This window comes from Hypomesus nipponensis, chromosome 1, assembly GCF_054491055.1.
Source record: "Hypomesus nipponensis isolate SF chromosome 1, ASM5449105v1, whole genome shotgun sequence".
In the NCBI taxonomy this organism is placed as follows: domain Eukaryota; kingdom Metazoa; phylum Chordata; class Actinopteri; order Osmeriformes; family Osmeridae; genus Hypomesus; species Hypomesus nipponensis.
This window is the reverse complement of record NC_140361.1, coordinates 13,080,001-13,095,951: the sequence shown is the minus strand read 5'-3', so window position 1 is coordinate 13,095,951 and position 15,951 is coordinate 13,080,001. Positions and strand designations below refer to the sequence as shown.

The following is a 15,951-nucleotide window of genomic DNA, read 5'->3' as shown; positions in this document are numbered from 1 at the left end:
ATGTTCCAGAAGCTCTCACTAACTGGCTTCAGAACTGAGCTAACACAGACCCTGTCTCAGAGTAATGATGTCATAGTTTCAGTGTTTGCTCAGTGTAAATACTGTATGTGAGCAGCTCTCTGTATGTTACTTGGAGTCTCTGTAAACGCTGTCTGGATGCAGGATCTAGGCCGATGGCATCACCATTTAATGATTATCAAAGCAGAATCTATCATGCAGTAATCTTTGTTTCGCGGAATGCATTACATCCTTAGTAAAGTATGTCCTTCATGTCTGTTTCTGCTTCACCTTCCTCGTATGGTCCTGCTTCCTGCTGTCATTGGTCAGATCATTTGGACACAGCTGGGGAAGTTATCAACATCCAGCACCGGAATATGTCATTGGCTCACAGCAAATCCGGTGTCTCTATGGAGCTCTGTGATTGGCTGTTGGGGGATCAGGTATCCCCGCTGTCCGTTTGAGGGGACGCGTCAATTCTTTGGCAGCCAATCTGTGTTTGCGGTCGCTATGACAACACTCCAGTCTTCCCGCTGTGGGGGGGCTCCTGTTGATGTAGAGTCTTGGCTCCCGCCTTTCATGGCCCGGAGTCACTATTCAGCACACACACACACACTAACCCACACTGAGATGCACATATACAAGCATATACACACACAGGCACATACACAGGCACACACATACGCAGCAGTGCAAGTACACACACACAGAGATAGACAGACACAAACTTCATTATAAAAATGTAAATCTGCAATTGAAGCATATTGTTTCCAATTTTGCCTCAGCACCTCTGGAACACAATTCAAATATATGGACTGTCAAACATGAGGGAGGGAAGACTAATGTCATAAACATGGAGATGAAACTGCAAATGTCTGCTATCTTTCTTCTGCAATTATAGTATTGAATTTACCCCCCTTGAGCACCATCAATTGGTCTTCTCGTGACCAACAGGGGGCAGTATTGATTGAACAAAATACACTGAATGTAAGGTGAAATGTCTCTTATTCTCTCTCTCTCGTTCTCTCTCTCGTTCTCTCTCTATCTCTCTCATTCTCTTTCACACACACAAACACACACCCCCACACAAGCACGCACTCAAACTCACACAAAAGGGGCAAGGATACGGGTATGATCAATTATCCCCCTGAACATCAGCACCCACCGTCTATTGTGTATTGACTAAGGCCCCAGAGTTCCCATGAAGTTCATTGTTCTACATTGTGTTGATTAGAAAGGGATCCAAGGTAGCAATCCATCACTCCCTCCAAATGCAACGTCTTCCCCTGGTTGTTTTACAAACCACTAAAACCTGGCATCACCACTTGAATGATTCTAAGTTGTATACCACTCTATTCGTATTTTATACATTTTTTTTGACAAAATGGTTCTCCGTAAAACCTCGTTTCGTGAGACAGGTATGTGAGTAGGTAACATGAGTGGGCTGAAACTCTTTCTGGCCGTCTCAAACCAGCCGTGACAGATCTCCAGTTTGGGCCGGTGGTGCGGAGGGTCAATCCAATAATGCACCCCCAAAATGCCACCCGTTGACCAGCTCGGACAGAGCTCAGTGATTGGTCGTTGCAATTCAGTGGGCTGTTCCTCTCGCGCCTGCCGGGGCTTCAGGTTACAGTAGCATGAGTGCGCGAGGAGTGGCGCAACCCGGGAGCCGTCAGTTTCCATAGGCAAGCGACCGGGAGTATTTGACGAGTTGGTACGAGGTGCGTTCAGAGCAGGAACAACCCTATGTACTTTGAACTGTGTCCCAACAACGTTTAGCTGTAGCAGAGGACGCGAGTGCATGCTGCAGACGTACGCGCGCTGGCCAGGACTGTGCATGTTGAGAGCCCTATAGGACCACGCGCACATGCCAGAGGACGGAGGCAAGAGGAGAAGAGGAGAGACTATATTTACATTAATAACTCATCGCAGTTTCGCTACACGAGAAAAGGAAGAGAAGGACATGCGGTCCTGTGATCACGGCGGAGTTCAGACTGATGAACGCGTCTCATCTGTTTGAAACGCGCTACAGCGACAGGTAGAGAGCATCGGTGGGCGATTTATCTGACAAAGGGACGGACCGGTTTCCACGTCTCTGTGTCTGTAACACCATCATACTATTACTTGTGATAGTCTCGTATAGGCCATATTTTTTCCTAAAAACAAGACCTGACTGCCCTCTGATCAGAGCGAAGGGCAAAAGAGCATACCCGTATTCGCAAGCCACAGGTCAACCAGGACACCTCGGGGCTTTCCTCTACCTCCAAGGGGAAGAAACGGTATTGTGCGACCGTTGGATACGAGCTTTGGGGTCAGTTCAATCAAGGACACGGGTGGGGTGCAGCATTCAAGAAGCTGGACATAAGGACATGTATCTGATATCGACTTCACATGCTCCCGACTAACCAAATCACACGACCTACCGGGCAATTCGTAGATTTAGACTGCCACGCGCACGGTCCAGCGTTCTGAGTTGTCCTCTCGCTTTCGGGTTATGAGAATGGCGGGGGTCGAGTATTGGAAGTATTACCTATGGATCTTTATTATCATATGCAGAATGGCCGTACCTTCGGCCAAATCGCTCGAGACTATCATTTGGAGCACACAGAATTCCAAGTAAGTGTCTTATTCCATGTCTGTACACCAAAGTTACTAACAAGTTCATTGAAACATGAAACATGAAAACGTTTTTTTCCGATTAAGTTATACTTTTTAAAATTCTCGATATCATGGACGGGAAAGGGAAACATAACTTTCCTTTCACATGCAACAATGCAATCCAATCTCCCCTGTGTGGGCAGCAGCCTACTTACGATGCAATATCCCTTATCATAGTACAAGAATACGGTGGAATCTGATCAAATAAAACAAAAAAAGGGCCAAGTATGTCAAGGTGTTGCACAGTCCCACACGGGCAAAGTGAGTTGGGGCTAGTTCTCTGGCTTGAGGTGGGAGACACTTTTCTTTGCGCTAACTGGGTGACCGAGAGCCAAAGACAAGTCTTTCCTTACCTCAGCGGGCAGTTTCAGACTTCAACAAAATTGTGTCGAGTTTCTAAAATTCGAATGAGATTCGCTGTCATCATCTGAAATTGTTGAGTTTGTGCGGCTTGTGTTTGATACGAGAAACATGTCAATGTTGTATATTTTTTTATTTATCGTTTTAGTTTAGACAGTACGTGAATCCATGTTCAAAAGCAGTTGGCCTGTTAATTTCCCTATTTATTGTTCATTCTAGATAGCAATCTAATCTAATCAAATAATCAGTCATAATATTAAGTGTTTAAGTGCTTATCAGTAGCAGGCGTACAGAAGAAACAGGTGACACAAGCAGATGCAGTGAACACTTATGTACATGGTTGAAATCCTTGTTTGGACTTCTTTCTCCTTATTACTGTAAGATTGTATTCACATAGATCACAGGTCCTAATAGTGCATGTAGAAAATACATGAGAAAATGAAGCATCAGAAGTACGGAGTTCATATAGTAACTCTTTAACTTTCCTCTCTTTTCCTTCCTCTTTAATTTATATATTTACTTTTTACTGTACTCTCTTTCATATACACGCCCGCAAGCACACATGCAAACACACACACACAAACACTCACGCTGTTTCAATTCTGGGCAAGCAAACAAAATTATTGATAGATGAAGTCACCTCAATGGAATGTCCTAGAAGGCCAGGATGATGCTGTTGGTGTTGGTAATGGGGGGGGGTGGGCGCCCAACTTCCCTCATCCAATCCAGTCACCAATTCCTATAAAACCCAACTTCAAATTATTTAGTCCAACACATAAAATGCAGTCCAAAATATTCATCCCATTCATCACACTCACATATTAAAAGTACTCCAGGGCTAAGATATTGTTTCCACAGTGGAGTGTAAAGGTTCTGGCTGGGCTGAACAATTAATAAAATATTCAGCATTTCTGAAGCAATGTTTACGGCATCCTTTCAGCAGTGTTTAACCAGTGAGCCATCTGCTTGGGGGGTTGTTGTGGTCGAGACCGTTTCAAACACGAACCAAGCGATGGCCTCGTGGTCGAGTTTTGCCGCGGGGAATGGAGGGGTTGGAGGGTTTGTGGTTGAGGCGAAAGGTCGTGCCACCGTTAACGTCCTGAGATGGACTGGCATCCTGTCCAGAGGGAGCAGCCCTGCTCACAGCTGCCTTGTGGAAACGGGTCATAGGCTGCTGCCCTGTCAGGCCACTTTACCTCAGAAGAAGACAGACTAACACTAACCTATAGAGAGAGAGACTCAGAGAGATGGAGCTGATGGGTTTGTCTGTGAACATGTGAGTCAGCAAAAAGTTGTGAAGTCTGGGATAAGGCAGAGGTTAAATCATTGTGTGATTTTAAGATGGCCCACATCCCCTGATAGCGATAACATAGAGTGTGTTTGTGTGTATTTGTGTGTGTGTGTGTGTGTGTGTTAGAGTCGTACTGTATCTGGTGTCTCATCAAGATTTACGATGTCTTACTTCCTGTTCCCACTTTGGAGACCACTGCTGCGTCAGCTAATAAATTAATCTGGCCCTCAGACACACACACACACACACACTCACACACACACGCACACACACGCACACACACACACACACACACACACACACACACACACACACACACACACATGCTCACACAAGCACACACACACGCACACGCACACGGACACACGCACACGCACACACACACACACACACACACACACACACACACACACACACACACACACACACACACACTGTGGAACAATACCAGTACCACTTTCCATAGCACACAGCATCTCTCCCCATAGACCATGAGCTATGAGACAAAGAACCACTGTGTGTGTGTGTTATTTCCAAGCTCTCCGAACACCGTGGTATGGATCCCTATCCCTGGGACGTCATCACGCTCCTCTCCTCATTATCAATAACTTGAAGTTAGTTTAATTGATTTCCGCCCTGCACACTCGAACACGCTGCATACATCATCGCCGAGGTCTGACGGTGGGAAGAATGAGGAAGTGTTTCGTTGAAAGCCTCATATTCAATTTGCTCAGGGAGATGAAAACTGAAATGTTTGCGTCTTCTGGAGCGGAGCTAGGAGGCTGGATGTGTCATATTCTGCGGACGCTTCAGAGCGTCTAACATTTGATCACAGCAAATCGGATTAGTCCTCATTTGCTTGAGTGGGATTATGCCAGAAATGTTACTTTGTTATGACAGGCCGCATTGCGTGGGTTTGGAAGGGTGCACACACATGCTATCTATTTGTCTTCACAGGGTGCATACGCCTGCACGCACACATGCAATCTCTCTCTCTTTCTCTCTCTATCTGTCTCTTTTTCATTCCCCCCCCCCCCCCCCCACCACCACACGTACACACACAAAGCACGGCCTGTTTAGGAATGCGATGCCAATGCAGTTTTAATCTGACAAGGTAGCTGTGAGCTGTTACTGTACGTCCAGCCCTGCTCAGCTAATATTTACCTCATGACCCGCGGCAACACTGTGGTTTGCTGCTGCTGCTGCTGCTGCTGCGGAGAGGCTGAACAAGGAAGGAAAGAAGAAAACATACACTCACACACCAATACACACACACACACACACACACACACACAAGCACACACTGAAAACATCTCTGAGCTGGTTCCTCGGTGGCTACCCCTGTCCTGTGAAGTTGTGAGCGAGTGTAGTTTGGGTTTGAAGGCAGACAGCACAGGCAGACCTGGAGATGGGGTTACACTCAGGTTTAAACAAACGCACCCTCCAAATCCCCAGCCCAGCGACCGACGGGCCTCATGTTTTGTTAGACCATTTGAGCTCTCGTCTCTCTGGTCTGCTCGCTATTGCGGCGGACACTGCTGAGAGGGTCACAAGGGGGTGTTTTTATTTCTTACCCTGCCCCTGTGCCTGCTGCCCTCTCTCCCCTCTCCCCCCCCCTCCCCCTCTCTCCCCCCTCCTTTTCCCTTTCTCCCCATCTCCCCCTCTCCCCCTCTATGACTGTGATCAAGTTTCTCCCTGATAGAGATCTCATTACACAGAGAGAGGACTTAAAGCCTTAGCTTTGACACAGAAAGAGAACGATGGCGAGAGAGGTAAAGAGGGCAAGGCAAACAGAGAGAGAGAGGCAGACCTATAACAGCCCCACCACAGAGCAACTGGCCTGTGGTGCTGTAAAGGAAGCCTGTGTCTGGCTTAGAGAGACAGCTGGACTTGCTTTACTGGTGCGCGCGCCCGCCTGTGTGTAGGTTTCGTGGCAGGGTCATCTATCGGCGCCACCTGGAGGGGTCAAAGTGCGACTCTGAACTTTTGGGAGGAAGATAACGTTTCCACACGTGACGTCAATCCAGGTGGACGATAAGAGACGATGATATCCACTGCCACATCACTGAACAGTTTGGCGTGTGTGCGTGAGACAGTTTGATATTACACTGTATATGTGTGTGTCCTTTGTGTGGCCCTAGTGGGTGTTGAGGAAGTGTTAGGAGTGGTGCCAGTCTCAGTGAGAGTGTGGAGTCCTCGGGGCCTGGAGAACAGAGGCGCTCTCACAGGCACTTCAACCTCCGCTTCATTAGAGAGGTCTGCCGGGCTGCTGCAGACCAGGAAGCAGGCGGCCGTCAACACCCAGCCCTGCCAACCAGAGGCTGCTGGGACGCCTCTCAACCCTCCTCTCCTCGTGTCCTCCCCCTGCAGTCTCCGGCTGTAAACTGTCATTCTGAGCAGGCTTGACAGAGGATATGAAGGTTAAGGTCGAGTTTCTTCTTCTCCCGTTTTTGTCAGTTATGAAGAGCCCGGCGCAGGGCCGACGGAGAGAAGAGGGGATTAAGCGGAGGAGCGGAGGGGAGGAAGCTCCCACGGAGTAGGGAAACGCAGCCGAAACTCCAGCGCACGTCCTCCCGCCTCAGCGGCGAGGGCAGATTACTTCCATGTGTCAACGAGAGAGGGCGAGACGGACGGGGAGCGAGAGAGAGAGAGACAGAAGGAGAGAGGGAAAGAGAGAGAGGGAGAGAGACAGAGAGAGAGGGAGAGAGGGAGAAGGAGAGAGGGAGAAGGAGAGAGGGAGAGAGAGAGGGAGAGAGAGAGGGAGAGACAGAGGGAGAGAGAGAAGCTTAGTGTCTGAAGGAGGCGAGGGGAGCTGCAGAGTGGCGCGGTGCAGGACGGTGGAACAGATCAGTGTGACAGCCGTCTCTAAAACCATTACCCCTCCTGACTCGGCCTGAGAAGGGAGAGACCTCGGCACCCTTCCGCTCAGCCCTAACCTCGGTGACCCCCCCCCCCCCCCACAGTACCCCCTCCCTCCCCCAAACCGTAAAACTCCCCGGAGACGACACATTGGCCACATTGTGTGGCTTTCTCCCGTGTCTACTGTCAACAAACATGTCCGACCCCAAAAAAACACCCCTGTCACCCAGGCCAGGGAGTGTGCTGACGTGGAGCTGCTGAACCCGGAAAGTCGAGGTGAAGGCGTGACGGAGGACAACCTGGGGCCACGGCGTCCAAACTGTTTGCGTGCCGTTGTTTTAAAAAAGGGCAAGCTGAGTTGTTTTTCCCACCCGAGTCGTTGATCACGACAATGTCGCTCTTTTTTACCTCATGAATAAAGTGATGGAATGATGGAAGGAGAGAATGGAGTGCTGGGATGGAGTGGAAGACTAATGGAATGACAGAACAGAGTGATGGGAGGAGTGCGCATCCCACCCCCCCTCACCCAGGGGAGCCCCCCCTCCCTCACTGTAAGTGTGTCAGAGGAGCAGATGGGAGGGTCGTACCTACCCTCCATATTAATTATGGAGCATGATAATCCATGGGTGGATGGAGGGCAGGACATGGAGAACATTAGGGCTGGCCTGCTGTTGAGACGGCAAGACTTAATCCCACCACTCGTATACGGAGGGTCTCTGGGAATGGGACTCCTGTTTCTGTGGTAATCTGCTTCCCAGAATTCATCTGGTGTGTTTGTGTGTGAGAAAAAGGGAGAGTCTGGGTTTGTGTGTGTGTGAGGGAGCTGGTGTGTTTGTGTTTGTGTGCCAGAGATGTGTGTGATAGAGATGTGTTTGTGAATGTGTGTGTCGGTATGCATGTGTGTGTGTGTCAGAGCGTGTGTGTCAGAAGGGAACTGAAAGTTTGATTTATAACAGCATTTTTGTCCAACTTTTTTTCCCACCACCATCTATTGAAGGCAAATGGAAGTCCGAAAGCCTCATTTTTTTTTGAGTTTTCGTGTGTGTGTGTGCGAGAGAGAGTTTGTGTGCTTGTGCACCCCCGTTAACCCATTCTGCCAAGTCTTGGCTGAGCCCTTTCCAAGCAAGCTCCCAGCATGACACGACCCCTCGTCCTGTGAGCCGGAGGGGACGAGAGAAAGGGGCTCCCTCGCCGCGCCCAGAGGCACACTGGGATACGCTCGCCGCCCCTGCCCCGTGTGGCAGCTGTGACTGACGCTTCAATCGCAGCACCGTGGGACTCCCCCCCCCCCCGCTCCCACACATTCCCTTTCACACCTCGGAAACGCAAAAAAGACAATTACACACGTATTCAAAACCTCCTCCCACTCCTGGTCTCTCCCAGTCTCCTCCGCATGCAGTTAACATTATGCAAATAACATGAAAGAAGACGTTTTGTCTCCGTAACGCTGTCTGTGTTTTGCAAATAAGCCATTACTTTTCTAAACGGGTCTGGCGGTTTTGAGAGGTGCACGGGCGAGGTCTAACGTCTCGTCAGCCTTTTGAAACCCTCTCCCTCTGAGAGAAAATATGCATCTAAGTCAGATATATGTCCCTGGTTTCCTTTTCCACTGAGAGAACATATGTCATGGAAAAACTGATTTGGGTCTTAAAGTGGAGTTAATGCTATCATGAATGGATTGTCTGCTAAATCGAGTTTGTCTCGCGGCGGCCGTGTGTGTGTGTGTGTAGGGGGGGCAGGGGGTGCAGGCAGTTGGGCATGGGGGGGGTAAGCCAGCGGGATTCGCTGTCTCTTAATTGAATTATTTTGATTGCCTACTTGATTGATGGAGTCAGATGTAGAGCGATTTCCATGGCTTCTTTTTGTCCACCAGTAATGCCTCTGCCTAGCTAGTCATACCACACCAGTCTGATACAATAGGAACCTGCCATCAATCACCACTACACACAACGCTTGGCTGAAGAAGAGAAATATGCCTACAGCCCATCACTTTGGAGTCACACAGCCCATCAGACAAGGCAAAGCCAACAATGACATCAGATATGAAAGCTCTCTGTAGTCTAATCTGTTCTAATGCCCGGTTACTCCCACTGAGAGCTCTGGGGCTGGCAGGGAAGGAGGGAGGGAGGGAGGGGCTGGGAGTTAGGCAGGGACACAGGAAGAGAGGCAGGGACGGTAGGGAGGTAGAAAGCTAGTTAGGAATGGTAGGGAGGTAGAGAGGCAGGAAGGGAGGAAAGGAGGGAGAAAGCAGGCAAGGTGGGAGGGAGGCCGTGAGGAAGGCAGACAGGGAGACAATGAGGGAGGGAGAAAGGCTTTCATACTGCTACTCCTCCTACAGTCCTGGTGGTGTGTGTGCGTGTGTGTGTGTGTGTGTGTGTGTGAAAGAGAGAGAGACAGAGAAAGAAAGAAAATTCCAGAGTGAATGGAGATGTCACTGTCAGAGTCTGGCCAGCACATGGAGAGAGATTCGCTCCACAACGGCCATCTTGGCAATGTGTGTGTGTGTTTGTCTTTATGTGTGTGTCTTTATGTGTTTGTGTGTGTCTGTATCTGTGTATGTATCTGTATCCGTGTGTGTGTGTGTGTGTTTATACGTGTGTGTTTACGTAAGCCTCCTGTCTGGGCCAGTCGGGGGTCCACTGTTTCCAGCCCTTCGCAGTAACATCTCAGTGGTGATTGGAGCTCCGCGGGTCGCAGCCTCCATAATTCACCCTGCTCATATGAGAAACTCGGCTTCATCTTTCACACATGTTCCATGTTACCACGGCTGTTTGTTCTCCCCCCGAGAGCCGCTCGCCTGTGGAAGCCTCTCATCTCTCCAGAACCGCTGAGGTGCGCTAAAACAAACACAATAACCCCAAACCTCTTTGCTCCACCACACCGTTTATGAAGCAGAAGGATTTGACTGGTATTCTCATGCTTTATTCTCATACAGACTAATATATGTGGGATTCTAGGAGAAGGTTATAACAACAGGTACCCATGGTTATCACGGTATGTGTCTCACCACTGCTGGATGGTTGCTATATCAGCATGGGGTCGTTCTTTATTGTTTTTCCCACTGCAAAGTTTGGATGGGTTTTTTCTCCCTTCAAACTTTATTCCGAGTTGTTATTTTAGATTTAGATGTGATTGGAGGTAGGGTATTCTCCAGGTTTCTGTCTTGGTCTCTGCTTCTGTGAAATGTGACAGGCTCAAACCCCAGCACATTCGTCTGCTTCTCCATCTCTGCTCGCCCAGATAAAAGCCTCTCTGTTGACACGCGCACTCACACACACATACACAAACCACAAATGCGCACGCACACACACACAAACCACACACACACACACACACACACATACACTCAGCTCCCCTTTGCAAAGTCTTTTTGTTTTTCCAGCCGTTGTTTTATTTATACAGCTCTGATTGTGGCGTGTCTCATGCATTTCAGGGAAGCAGGCATGTCAAACCGTAGCATGTTAAATATGCTGGAGTCCACCCCTCGTATCTGAAATAAACATGAATGCAGGAATGTGTTTCACGTCAAGGAGGGGGGTGGGGGGGGGGCAGGGTTGCAGTCGCTGGATGGGAACGTCTCATCTTCAGTCGTGGTCCTGGAGGTGGCTGGAGTGGCCTAATCATCAAAGCCACCTTAGATATAGCTACCCTATCACCCCCCCCCACACCTTCCCCACTTCCATTCCACAGGAACGGAATCGCAGGCGACGGAGGGGGAAGCGGCCTCTCCTGTTGGAGGTTCTGTTCAGGTTGTTTCAAAGCCGTCGGTCGGCTGTGGCTTTTGCCAGCCTTCCCTCTGCGTTAGATGTGCATTCTGTGACGAGCCTTTGAAGGCCCCGGGGGGGGCGGGGGCGGCGGCGGCGGGGGGTCTGGCTGGAGGGTGGTGGTGGGGATGGACGGGGGCTGAGGAGGGTCTGGTATGTGTGCTGCTCGGCCGTGTGTCGAGAGGCTGCCATGGCTTTGTCGGGATTGGGTTAGGGTTCTGCCTGGAGGAGCACGCTCCCTCCATGTAGACTGGTCAAGAGGGTTGGAATAATAAGCCTCGGACCCGAAGCGCACGGCATGACAAGAGCACAGCTGCTCACTCACTCACACACACACACACACACACACAGACACACGCAAACACACACACGCGCTCTGGGGGGAAAAGGTGGGGACGGTTGTGGCTGAGGAGTCAGCTGTGGTGGGCTTGGGAAGATTAAGCCCGAGTGTGTGTTACAGATGGTGGGAATAATGATCTGATCGCTCTCCTAGCAGAGACACCCCACACTCTGACAACGTTCTCAGACAACACGTGGGAACGTCTTTACGAGGCCACGGGCGCGAGAGTTTCTTATTTATTTTACAGAACCCACGGGAAGAAGGAGGTTATCTCCAACAAGCCCATTAACCATATCAAACGCTGTCTTCAGTCTCACGCCTCGACAGTGTTTTATTGGTCGTTTCTTGACAGCGCTTTCCAGAGGCAGAGTATCCCAGGCTAAACAGCTTCCCTCTGTGCCATCCCCTTCCCAGCCTCTCCCCCCCCCCCCTCTCTCTCTCCCCCACCCCCCCTCTCTCTCTGTTAATAGTTCTAACAAGGGTCTGTCTACTAGATTAGGACAGTCAATTTGCTGTCCAATACACTGCTATAGACATCCTGCCTCGTGTAACGCTGGCCCTCTCCTACGAGGGTCGTGGCGAGCGGAAGTGATTAGTCTCTGTCACCGTGGAGACGAGCAGGGGACTCTCTCTTTTGGCTCATTAGCGGGGCCGGGGAGGGGAGACGTTTGCCAAACAGAGATAGCCACCTCGGATAGGATTCCCCTTGAATATGCCGACACTCAGAACGTGGAACTGATCGGGTATCCATCGAATGAAAATTCACCTCCACACTGCAAACAGGGCACATTCAAAACACAGCACTTTAAAAGCACAGCCATTGGAGAATGAGGACGGCGTAGCCCAGCAGAGCATGAATCCCATAATGCGTATTTCTCCGTCTCCTAACAGCCGGGGTTGTGGGCGAGGCTGGGCTCACCACGCCAGAACGGACTGGGGAGAGACGGTCGCGAGGCTGATAAAAACGTCCCTTCTTTTATAAACCCCAGGCTTTGATTGATCTGTCTTCTGGTCTTCTGAACCCTGTGGCTCCCTGATTAAACCTATCCATCAGGCGGTCTTATCAGGCCCGGAGCAGCCAGACTACAGGACGCAGGGCTGAAAACCCCCTGTATTGTTGCTACACGGTCCAGAGTCAAAGGCTAAGGACAGGGGAAGGGGGGGACCGAGTTGTGAATCGCGGATTTCTTTGGTTCCCAGAAAAAGGCTCACGCTGAAATGCTAAGGGATTTCCACGAGAGCAGCTACCAGCACACACACTCACACACTCACACACACACACACACACACACACACACACACACACATCCACCAGCTAGGGAATGTTTTTGCATCACATGCTGTGCACTGTGAGCAGTCACGCACATTCTCTCCTATTAGTATGCTCTGTAAATAGAGCCCTGCGCTAACATGTTAAGTTGTGGCACAAATTGGCATTGTCTTATCATTCCAATTAATTACTTTTTTTAAATGCATTTTCACTTTTGTCAACAATTAGTTTCCCTCAATAATAGCACAGCACTAACCATTACATGCTTATATATATTTTTTACCACGGTTGCACATGAGGTCCTTCACCATCGATAGTTATTGTATGACACACAAAAGGCTTTCCTGTGACATACACAAAGCATACATGTTCACAGCTTGTCTTCGTAGCACACTTCTATATGTTTCATGCCTATAGAGGCCCCTCCCTCTGCTAGCTAAGTCACCCCGCTGCCTTGCAGCACACACGCCTGATAAAGACATCTCTTGCTCTGACAGGCCATCACACACACACACACACACACACACACACGCTCACTGACCTGGCCCCACATTACTGCCCCAGTAGGTACCCCAGCGTGAGTGTCATGTGGTTTGCGTGTGTGTGGTTGTGTGTGCATGTGTGAGCATGTGTGTGTGTGCTCATATTAGAAAGAGACATGCACAGGCAGCCTATCAGGTATAAATCATCGAAATTAATTTGCAAGTCAAACGGACAGTTTCATAAGAGGCCTGTGCTATTTTCTCAAACCAAATGAATTCGATTTGGTTTCTCATCTCTCCCATGATTTGTTTGAGCGAGTCTTTGGAAGCCGGTGTCGCCTGTATGACATCTCAGCTTGGCCCCATTTATTTTGTCGGATCTCATCAACATGTGATGATGTCATAATGAGAAGTACATAAGAAGTACAGACAGATGGCCTCGTCTAATATTCCCTGTGTGCTCCTGTGCCCTCAATGTATTTTAAGCTTTAGTGCTGGCCGCAGCTTAAAACGTCAGAGATGTTTTCTGTTATTCCTGACCGTAGATGATCTTGTTAGCGATCTGCAGAAATCAAACGGTTTCATAGCTTCACAGAGGCACATGGGAACATCTCGTCACATGTTTTGGTGGTGGCAAATGGGTTTGTCCAATACCGTGGCAGAGATATCACTATCCTATCAAGCCGAGGAGAGATTTACGCAGCATTCTCACTAACCTTGGGTATTCTTGATCGTGGTTTAACATGCCGTTTGTTCTCTTTTTGACTATTATCTTATCAAGATGTACTTAAGAGGAGTTTATGTTCCCTGTCAGTTGTAGTTATGAGGGTGAGGAAGTAGAGCAGGTATGGATGTTGTGTTGAGACATGCCTTCAGTAGCAGGTGTGGACCTGCGAGCAAGTTAGCCTTGTGGCTGCCTTGTGAATAGCTTAGCTTGGCCCATTTCAGCCTGCCGGATGCTTAGATTCAGCTTAGGAGACAAAAGGGAGTTGGAAAGAGGGAAATGCTGAATGGCAGAAGCGTTTGATTCAGCACCTGTTAAAGGGGCTAATATACATGAAAGCTACTTAGACTAACCCAATGCAGCCATAGTTCTGGCAAGAACTATGGCTACCCAGCTTCATAAGGGTTGCCATAGACCTCGAGCCAGTTTTGGAGGGAATTCTCCAAGAGAAGCCTGCACATTCATTAACCTGGTATCCAGCTAATCTCCTGCCTAATTCATTTAGTCCTCCGAGCGCTCGCATGTATTAATATCCTCTCCAACAAGCCAACTACCCCCCTGCCTCCCTCCCCCCCTGCCTCCCTCCCCCCCTGCCTCCCTCCCCCCCTGCCTTCCTCCCTCCCTCCCCAACACACACACACACCCTCCCCCTCCTCACGGGACGCGACGGCAACGTATCCATGGCGATGATTGTGTGTCATTATTTTGCTGTCAGATGAGTGATATCCCCTTGGGCTGCTGCTAGGCCGTCCAGACTGGTGGAGAGGGGGCTGATTAGAATTGCAAATGGCGGCCCAGCGTTGTGTTTATTGTGTGTCTCAATATTGGAGACAATCAAGAGAATCAAAGGCTCTCAGCTGGAGGGACGAGACTGAAGCTCTGCGGGCCTCCCTGGCTGTGTGTCCTCAATGTTCCACACATCCTCCCTCTTTCTTCTCTCTCTCTCTCCTCTCTCTCTCTCTCTCTCTCTCTCTCTCTCTCTCTCTCTCTCTCTCTCTCTCTCTCTCTCTCTTTCTCTCTGCTTTCTCCTTCACTCTTTCTATCTCCAACTTCCTACCCATTTCTGTCTCTCTTCAGTCCCCTTTTTTCCTTGCTCGCTTTTCTTCATTTTTTCCATCTCCTGCTTCCCATCCCTCTTCTCTTTTTACTCTTTTCTCTGTCTCTCTCTCCTCCTACTTCCCATTACTCCCAGAACCCCGCTCTCTTCCGCCTCTTGTCCTCCACTTCAGTGTAGTGTGTGTCTGTGTATGCATGTGTGTAGCTTCAATACAGTTGAAGTACATCGGAGGTTCTGCAGAGGGGCAGATGGAAAGAGAGAGAGAACAAGGAGGAGAGAGAGACACTAAATTTAGAGCGCTTTCAATCATGTGTAGTGGCACTGCCCTCTCCTACACCTGAGCAATATTAAACACACTTTATGATAATGAATGCGCTCGAGACACACATAAATATCAGAGCGAGAGATGGCGTTACGTGGCAAGGATTAAAATGTCTTGTACGTTTGCTCACGATGGAAATCTGTCATTGATTTCATGGCACCTGCGACCATTTGAGGCTGAATTATCAGCTTTGCGATCAGTGAAGGTTGTTTTCCAGAGTCCTGAATCTGTTGACTTTGAAGCGTCAGATCAGATCAACAACAGACCAGCTACTGCAGAGCGTAGAGGAAAACACTTGCACACTGAACGACTGTGTTTAAGGAGACGTTAACCTGTGAACCCACCATGTATAATGAATTGACAACATCCGTCTCTTTGTCTTTGTCACTTCTTTACACAATATTTGACATGTTGAATCCTCCAAATTGGCAATCAATCAGCTTTCGTTCTTAAACTGCAGGAACAGAGTGTTCCACAGATTATTTTAACCATTCGCCTCCATTCCTTAATAACTAGTGATTAGCCTGTCACCCATAAAGACTGTTGATAGAAGGTCGTAGTGAATTTACTGGAAAAATATTCAGCACAGGGTTGAGGAATAAGAAGTCTTTCTAGGACTCTCTCTCTCTCTCTCTCTCTCTCTCTCTCTCTCTCTCTCTCTCTCTCTCTCTCTCTCTCTCTGTCTCTCACACACACACACACGCACGCACGCATGCACACCTGTGGTCTTTATCAATATGCTTCTCTGTTGGAGAACAGTGGGAAACCTATTACCATCCCGACTTTAAAATTAAGAAGTATGCGTGAGTGTATGTGTGTGTGTTCCT

At 49.1% G+C, this 15,951-nt stretch overlaps 1 protein-coding gene across 1 annotated transcript in view; it reads left to right on the top strand.

Annotated features, from left to right (window-relative positions):
- The first annotated feature begins 1,684 nt into the window (after nt 1-1,684).
- LOC146302635 (ephrin-B1-like) overlaps nt 1,685-15,951 on the top strand; it is a 42,845-nt gene continuing 28,578 nt past the window's right edge. The window contains exon 1 of the mRNA XM_084699122.1: nt 1,685-2,613. Within this exon, the coding sequence (XP_084555248.1) occupies nt 2,492-2,613 (122 nt within the window). The 5' untranslated portion in view covers nt 1,685-2,491. The remainder of the gene's footprint in view (nt 2,614-15,951) is intronic.